Raw genomic sequence first — 9,444 nt, 5'->3', positions numbered from 1 at the left:
CCATTCTCCACAACAAAGCTGTCACCATTTTACTCAAAAAATAGGAAATTTTGTCATATACTGAAATTGTGCTGAAATCAAGACATTAATTATGTCTACAGAGTTCCCAATTTCTATCTAAAAAAAGGAATGAGGCTGATTTTCCATGAGTTATTCTTAGGAACCCAGAGGTGCCCCCATTACACTTTCCCCTAAATGTTGACAAAATTATCTAGTACTTTTAAAATTCCCCAGAATTTACTCTTCAAAGTGTTTGCCCATCCCCCAATCTTTGGCACCTCTTATATTTTCTAGGAGTCCCTGGGTGGTGCAAACAGTAAGCATTCAGCTACTAACCGGAAGGTTGGAGGTTCGAGTCCACTCAGAGGCTTTTCAGACGAAAAGGCCTGGTGATCTACTTCCAAAAGATCACAGTCATTATATAGCACAGTTCTACTCTGGCACACATGGGGTCGCCATGAGTCAGAATCAACTGGATGACAACCGGTATAGGTCTTGTTTGTTTGAAATGTATTTTCTAGTTTCTTAAGATTACTGCAAGTGACTCTTAAGGAGTATTTTTGATCCCAGGTGTATGAACTCATTGAAACCTGTCTGGTGTTTCTTTAGTATTTTTTCACTTAAACTAACACCTTCACATAGAAAATCTATCAACAAGTAGTCTGGAAATCCTTTTCCTTTTGTTAGTACTGTTACAAGTAAGTTATCTTTCCCTAGCAAGTAGATATTTGACTTCCTTATCTTAGTTCAGACAGTAAAAGCCCTCTTCATTGTTCTGAGCTTTTTTTTATTTAAGCAACCCTCTGTTTGTCTGAGGTTGCAGCATTAGATATTCTTTTCCTGCTATTTTCATCGTTTTGAGTGTCCCTACTTCCAAGTGTGGCACGGATCTCAATAACTGCAGCCCTTCATTGTTCAGGGTTACCCTGAGTTTCATTTCCTTTTTGGGTTTCAAAAGTTTCTAGTCATTTTCACATTTGCCTTTTTTAAAAAGTAGAATCTTCTGAAATCAGACCTCCTAAAATGACAGATGTGACACTAATTATCGAAAACATTCTCCTTCTATGCTTAGAAATGCCAGGAAGACACAGGCGTTCTCTCCTGACTAATCAGGAACTCAAGCAGAAGCATAGGAAATGCTGGCCAGTGTGCGTTGACTGATCAGGGTATGTGGTAGAAGGACAGCTCATAGGATGAAGAGCATAAGATGATGTAAAAGAACAGTCTATGTACCACAGCCACTGTGGAACAAAGCCAACAAATTCAAATTATTACATCTAATTTAAATTCATTCTAAGGAAACTGCTAACATTTTTTTTTTTTCTTTAAGAAAGCTTGAGAGAAACTAAAACCAGAACAACATTTCTCAAACTGCTTTGCCCAACACAGATGCTCCCGCTTCTGGAACTTGTCACCTAACTTTGTGCTATCTGAAACTTAGCATATTCAAGGACAAAATCATTACATCTCTGTAGTTCATACGGTAACAAGAGATAACACGCTATATACCTTAACTGACCATTGAAAAGATTGTTTTATTCCATTAAAATATTTTCAACCAAGAACACTATCTTAAACAAAGCATTTACCATTAAGAAATCAACATGTGCACAAAGAGAGTAAAAATTACGGAAAAATTAAAAGATTTCTCTTAGACAATTCACATGTTCAAAATTTAAGAATGATTTAAACTGTGCAAGTACAAATGTCTCTCCTAGCGTAATAACCCATATACAGGTTGCACAACTCCACGTGAAGGAACTTGCCTCCTACGGGAAGCAAATCCTGCTTTTACAAAAACAGTAGCTTGAAAAGAACAGTTAGTCCTTACAAGAAAGCCTTAAACTTTGCCCTCTGTGGCTATTAGCCAAAAAAATACAAGCACTTCAGGCTTTGTACAGAAGACAAACACAGCCAGATCACATTTCCTCCTCATTACTAACCTTTAAAACAAAAACAGCACTAGATTTTAAAACTACTTCCCGTAGTCTGTCAGTACTGAATAATGTCACATTATATAAATAACCCTGTAATGAGATTCAAAATCTAAACTTTATAGTTTACTAGCCTGAAAGGTAACACACTCTATGTCAGCTGTGTGCAGTGGCATACTTGATCTCATGAAGGCATTAACTTTCACACAATTGTCATTCGGCTTTAGTATAACATTTCAAATAACACTGGGGAAAATTATTAAAGCAGTCACACAGCTTCTAAAATATTGCTTAAAATCCAATAATACACAGACCATTTCACGTTCTCCTTTTGTCCTCAAAACAGTGAAGAACAAAATTAATGAAGCTTCAGTGGTACAAATACCTCCCCCCCCGCCCCTCCCCCATCTCTCTATTACAACATCACTAAGAAATCAGTTAGCATACAAGCCATCAACAGAACGACAAATGGGAGGCAGGACAACATGAGCAACAGGGGCACTAACAACAATTATATTTACAAATATAAACATACAGAAATTTCCATTTTACAATTAAAAGTGCACATAGATCATTACAAAGTTTCACTAAATTTTATCTGGTTCAAACAGAAGCATCACTTGGAAACAGACCATCATTTTCAATAATCGAGTGAGGACTTCATAATCCCAAATTAAACGACAATGGGGAGGGTCCATAAAACTTCTCTTAAAAACACTGAGTAAAGTAAAATGGACTTCGGACATGTCTTGAGTTTGAGGCATAAATTTGAAAACGCACCATCATACGTGGCAGAGCTCTCGAAGCCACCTACCGAGGCTACATCAGCAGCTGCAACAGAGCTGCGGAGTTAAAGGAGGTCGCACTGAGCTGACACATAAAGCCCTTTGTGGGATACTGTAGTGGTAGCGTTGACAATCAACAGATTTAGGCACTCTAGTTTAAGGCAGCATTTGAATGGAAGCAGCTGACTTTTGAAAACAGTCCTTTGTCTTGAGGTGGTATCTTCTGTGTCTATGATGCCAGGATTTCAGTGCTGACTATAGATTCTTCCCAGACTGAGGTGCTGAAGATGTATCATGTTTCAAAGAGTTCTTTCAACTGGGTTGTAGGCTAGAGCAGAGATGTTTTCTTTTTCTTATCATAAATACTTCAGGTTCACAGACTACTTCTTCTTAATGTCAAAACGGGAATGTTTGGCAGTGGGGAAGTTATATAGCAGCATACACAAATACCAGGATGGAAACATTAGTGCTGAAGATGTTCTGACAAAGTGATTCGCACTACAAACGTAAAACAAAACAAAGACACTGACAAGAACAAGGGATTCTAAAGACATGCCTGAAAAATCTAGCCCGATCACTCTAGACATGCAACATGATGTTAAGCAAGCACGGAGGTGGCACAGGCAGACACTGACAAATGGCAGGATTCTAACAGACAACAGACCTAAAAGCCAATTAAAACAGAGCCGGGATGGAGACAGTCCTGTTGGGACAGCCAAATGTAAGACAAAGTTAATGACAGCTCTGCATTCTTTCTGATTTGAACATCAGTAAAATACGTGGAAAAAAAGGTAAGCCACTGTTGGGGTTTTTTTTTTTTTTTCTTTTCTTTAGTGTGAATAATTGTGAACTAGGAATTTAAGGATTGGTATTACAATGATTTTTTTTTTTTAAAACAATGTATGGAAATGCTAATGAAGTTAGTAAAAAATAATCATGTCTGCATGCACTCATGCAACTTGCTCCTCTCACTCTCTTTGAGCCTGAAAATTCTAACACCCTCCCCCCAAAAGCAGCTGCATGTAACCTCCTTCAACATCTTGCCCATTTCCTCAGAAACCCTCTTCAGGAACCTGCAGTCCAGGAGGAAAAAGAAAAGAACAATTACTGAAGACCTTTGGCAGGACCAAAAGGGGTGTCCAGTTAAATGTGTCTGTCCCAAACGTCTCTACAATCATTTTATAGTCAGCTACTGAACACCAAAAGAATTTAGAACATGAGCAAAATCAAGGAATAGCTTAATTGCTTCCTCACTTTATTTCCCCACACAACTAACTTAGGACATGACCACAAAAATAGCACTGTACAATCCTTGTGGGAAAATGGTGGAATTCAATGTACTGTTGTTTACAACAAATGCTCTTTGAAAAATTAACTGGAAAAAAAAATCTATCCTAATAACAGCTGTTTTGGCTAAAACAAGGAAATGCCCTAAATGGTAATACAGATATCTCCCCCCAACTCAGTCAAAAAAGTTGTTTTTCTTTTAAAAGTATTTTTCGGTACTTCCCCTCCACTCATGATCTCCTCTTAGTTCATTTAGAATCTATTTTCCTATATATAACTGCTAAATGCTAAATAATCACTAAAGTGATATTTCCCAAAAGACATTTTCAAGATGACAAATACAAACATAAGATTTATTTAGAAGGAAGCCTGTACATTATTGAAAATTACTAGACCAGGCTGATTTATTTGCAGGTCTCCTGATTAACCTACTACTTAGATTATGTGCTAGGTGCTTGTTTTCTTCCTTCAGGAAACCAAAGTTAAAAATAGAAAGGAAAACGAAAATTATTCTTAAAATAAATTATTTAACTCAAATAATCAACTATTAATTTTCTTCCTGGAAACTACAGCTACAAATTCAAACTTCTAGAACAAACTACTCTTTTGGGAATCAGTTTCTATAGCATTTCAGAGCAGTTTTACTTATTTGAATTCACTATAGTCACTGTGTTTTCTGAAAGGGAGGGAAAGCTTTGAAAGCTTTTTATCTATGGATTCCTATCCAATAGAGCAAATTCTATGATTTAGAAGCCAGAAAAACACAAATCCTTCACATAGACTTAAGCAGGACATAAAGCAAAAGGCATCAATTAAGCTTCACATCAACATCACTCAAATGGTAAAATGTCACAAGAATATTTTTTGTGGTAATATTCACATCTCTAAGATCAAGCCTCCACTCAGCTCACATAGTGAACAATAACTCTTGGATGCCCTTTAAGTTTTCTTTTTTTTAACCTGTTGAATGTACTTTCATTTTATGTTATCTTTCTTACGTCATGCGTAGCACAGAGCTGCCCAGTTAGTTTAGATATAAGTTACTGCACCTTTACTGTTTTTCTCTAGAGTTACATCTATGTATGATGTGGGGACATAGCCTTCTTCACCGTTCTGTCTCCGAGCTCTTGTCCATCCATCTCCTTTGTCCTCCTCAATAATGTACAGAACTTCACCTTCTTTCATTGCCAGAGTACCTTCATTGTGTCCTAGATAAGAGTTTTGATAACTGAAGCATAATTTAGGCAGCGATAATTTTGAATAAAAGTTAGAAAAACAACATAAAATACTATCAAATTTAAATATACCTGGAATCATGAGCCCAGTGACTCTCATCAGTAACAACACCTCTAGGATGCTTTGTAGTCTACTCAACACTTCATCGACATTCCATCTTATCTGAGCTGCCCAATAAACCTTTAAGGCTGGCATTAACATCACCCTCATTAACAGATGAAGTAACTGAGCCACAGTGACACTGTATGATTTGACTGGGTATTCTAACTCCTATTTCACTATTCCAATTCTTTTCCCAAATTTGAGTGGCACTGCTATCTAAAAAATCATGAAGTATGGATGAGGAGAATAGTAACAAGACTGTGAGAGGGTGGGAAGAAAGAAGGAAGAATACTGTCTGAGACGAGAGCAGAAAAAAAAATACAAGTTCAACTCTGGTAATGACAGAAGCAGAATGGTCACAGTCACAAAACACAAAGTTCGTTCAAATCTTCATCAGCCTCACAGCCTTTTTCTCATCCCCAACCACTCCCAATCTGCTTAGCAGTAATAATTTTCATAACTGAATCTTCATTTAACATATGCTAAATTCCTTCCCTACTCTCTAGATCACATTATAGCAAGATCTTATTCAATGTTTTTTCAGACTGAGGAGTAACTAAAGACTTTATTCAATTTAAAATCCAATACAATGGATAGGTGGGGAAGGACCTTAAGTTATACACAGTTTTACAACTTATTTGTTGAGGTGTTCTGCTGCTACTGTGAGTTAAGGGAAAGGACTTTTCACAGCCCAAAAGAGGGAAGGGTAACTGAAAATCTGCACTACAGAGCCACAACGCCTTACTTCTCTCACAGGGTTTGTTCTCCAACTGTCACAGAGGAAAGGATGGCAGAGCCAGAAGCTATCACATCTGTCCCTCCCTCACCTGCAAGGTGGCATACAGTCAGGATAAGGTGGTGGCATTCAGCTATGCCATCTACCTTGTACTTGTCTCAATGTCAGTAAGCTGCAAGGAAGGGCATGAAGTGACAGCTACTAGCCTTCCACTTACTGAGTTGGACTTCATGTTCAAGCTGCTTCATCTTCATTGAGTACATGCAGCCATTAGTAAAATCTCTTGGGGAAATTCTGTATCAACCAAAGTTGATAATTAAATAACAGTTTGTATTACGATGCTAATAATATAGGTAATTTTCTTTCAACCTCATGTATGGAAAAAAAAGAAAAATCCCCTATAAATGTAACAGAGTTGAAACAAAAGTATTCATACTAATGAACTGGGATTATAATTTTCTGACAACGTATTATTTAGCCAAAGACACTAAAGGGAGTGAGTCGTACATTTAGACTTTAAGAAACCAATTTTATAGAATACAATATATTAAGAAAATCATACCATCAAAAGGGTAGATAGCTTTACAGTGTCCAATAGCAGGCAAAGGATCGTCATCTTCAAATTCATCATCAAACTCATTGTGGTGACCATGCTGTTGGGGTGGCCCACGAACTTCCTGGTTTGCATCATCTGTGTAACTTCCCTCAGGACTATAAAACATAAAAGTATCTCTGATCAAGTATCACCCACATGGAAACTCTTTACATTATCTACAAGTTGATCTCCTCAGGATTAATCAGGGAATCAAATATCAATGACACAATTCCAAATTAAGCCCTTATTTTCTTAAATCTTGATTATATAAATTGTTTCTAATACAAAATGCTTCTTTGCTGAATGTAGTAAAATAAAAAAAATCAAAAGATTACAATGTTCTAGACACATACCATATACTCAGTAAATATGTCTCACTATCACTAGGACCAGAGATAAAACAAAAAAAAAAAAATGCAGTAGACACTTGTCTCTCATTATCCAGGATTCATCTCCCCTTCTTCTGGCAAGAGAACCCTGAAATTCCTTAGAGAAACATCCAGATCCACGTTCAGTTTATCGACTTCAGATGGAGTTGTTTCTATCCTGGCTCCAGAGGGGCCATGAGAGCATAGCACTTGTATGGCTGAAGTGAATAGTTCACAAGTAAGCCTGTAACCCAACCAGACAGAAACACGCACAGAGACTTCTGCTTGGGGCTGCTGGAAGAGAAGCTCACTCCCTTTTCTACTGGACTTGAACCTGGAGGAATGTAAGCCTACAGCTTTGGAAGATCACCATATGGTACCTTACAATGAAGCCACCACAGTGGAAGGCAGAGTTCTGAGATTAAGAGAAACTGAGTCCTGAGGATATCATCTGAGCTCCTAGATCAAGCTCTCCTTGAAATCAGCCAATAAAGCTCCCTTTTAGTAGAAGCCAGCATGGGTATTCATTCTGTCACTAAAAACCATGAATCCTAACTAATGTAGAAACTACAGTTAATTTCCAGTTAATCATGTTAACAGGGGAATTAATAATTCAAAAAAATGCAGGTAATCTGAAGGCATCTTATTTGTGTTTAAATTTTTTTAAATCAAAGAGAAGTAATGCTAATAATTTTGCTAAAAAAAAAACAAGTGACTGAATAAGATTTTAACAATAAAAAAAAAAAATCTACAAAATTAGGTTTAACAGCACTTTCAGTAAGCCTGGAAGCCATATGCTTAGATAATATATGCCAGAGAGTTTAGATCCTTTCATCTAGGTTTTACCTAATAATAAAAACCAGTATATTGTGGGTACCTCATGATATACTGAAGATATACACTGTTACAAAAAGTGATAAGAGGGAAGAAAAGAAAAGGAGAGGGGGGAACTAACGTTTGTCAAGCACATATTATTGCCAGGTGCTATACTACTAGATGCTTCATGGACATTATTTCATTTATTACTAACAACCCTATATGCTGAGTATTTTAATTTCCATTTTACATTTTAGGAAATTGAGACTCAAAGAACATTAAAGATGAACTTGCTTTGCCACAAAAGATGGACCTTGACAGAATGGGAGAAAAATATGGAACAGAACCTCAAATTCCTTAAAAAGAAAAAAAGAAAAGCAGATTTACTGGACCGGTTGAGACTAGAGGACTCCCCAACACTACTGCCCTGAGATACTCTTTAAACCTTGAACTGAAACTAGCCCGAGGTCATCTTTTAGCTAAATAACAGACTGGCTCACAAAATAAAGAATATCACCCATAAGTACTGTGCTCCTTTTAAAAATCATCTATATGAGACCAAATGGTCAACAATTACTTTAAAACATAGATGATAATGTAAGGAATCAGGGAAGCTAGATTAATGGAAATGGAACAACCAGAACAGAAATACTGAGAATATTCACAACTTGTGAAGAATGTAACCAATGTAACTGAATAATTTGTGTAAAATTCGTTGAATGGGTATCTAAACTGCTGCGTAAACCTTCACCAAAAACACAATAAAATATTAGTTAAAAAAAAATTAATAAACTTGCTTTGAAAATTTATGTCCACACAAAAACCTGCACAGGAATGTTTACAGTAACTTCATAATTGCCAAAACATGGAAGCAACCATGATGCCCTTCAACAGATGAATGTTTAAACAAAATGTGGTACATCTACACTATGAAGTTATTATTCAGCGACAAAAACAAATGAACTATCAAGTTTCAACAAGACATGGAGGAATCTTAACTGCATATTGCTAAGTGAAAGAAGTCAATCTGAAAAAGCTATACACTGTATGATGCCAACTATATTACATTCTGGAAAAGGCAAAACTATAAAGACAGTAAAAACATCAGTGGTTGCCAGGGGCTAGGAATGAGGAAGATGAACAGGTGAAACACAGGGCATTTTAGGGAAATACAATTATTCTGCGTGATACTTTAATAGTGGACATATAACATTACACATTTATCAAAACCCATAGAACTGTACAACACAAAGAGTAAACCCTGAAGTTTAGTTAATAATAATACATCGGTATCGATTCATCAATTGTAACAAACATACTACATTAATAAAATCAAAAACCCGTTGCTACTTTGAAGGACAGAGTAGCAGCGGTACAGGTCTGGGGACCATGCTTTCAGGGGACATCCAGGTCAGTTGGCATAACAAAGCTTATTAAGAAAATGTTCTGCATCCTACTTTCATGAGTGGCATCTGGGGTCTTAAAAGCTTGCCATCTAAGCATCAATTGGTCCCAACCACCTGGAGTAAAGGAGAATGAAGAACACCAAAGACACAAGGAAAGTATTAGCCCAAGAGATAGAAAG

The 9,444-nt window shown here is 36.8% G+C and overlaps 1 protein-coding gene across 1 annotated transcript in view; it reads right to left on the bottom strand.

Annotated features, from left to right (window-relative positions):
* Positions 1-425: 425 nt before the first annotated feature.
* The window catches only part of FNBP1L (formin binding protein 1 like), a 117,055-nt gene continuing 108,036 nt past the window's right edge, over positions 426-9,444 (bottom strand). The window contains exons 15-16 of the mRNA XM_023733456.1: positions 6,643-6,791; positions 426-5,214 (exon numbers count right to left, since the gene is read on the bottom strand). Of these exons, the coding sequence (XP_023589224.1) occupies positions 5,036-5,214; positions 6,643-6,791 (328 nt within the window). The 3' untranslated portion in view covers positions 426-5,035. The remainder of the gene's footprint in view (positions 5,215-6,642; positions 6,792-9,444) is intronic.

Source organism: Trichechus manatus, unplaced genomic scaffold (genome assembly GCF_000243295.1).
Source record: "Trichechus manatus latirostris isolate Lorelei unplaced genomic scaffold, TriManLat1.0 scaffold00058, whole genome shotgun sequence".
Classification (NCBI taxonomy): domain Eukaryota; kingdom Metazoa; phylum Chordata; class Mammalia; order Sirenia; family Trichechidae; genus Trichechus; species Trichechus manatus.
The sequence above is the reverse complement of the archived record's forward strand: the minus strand, read 5'-3'. Positions and strand labels throughout refer to the sequence as shown.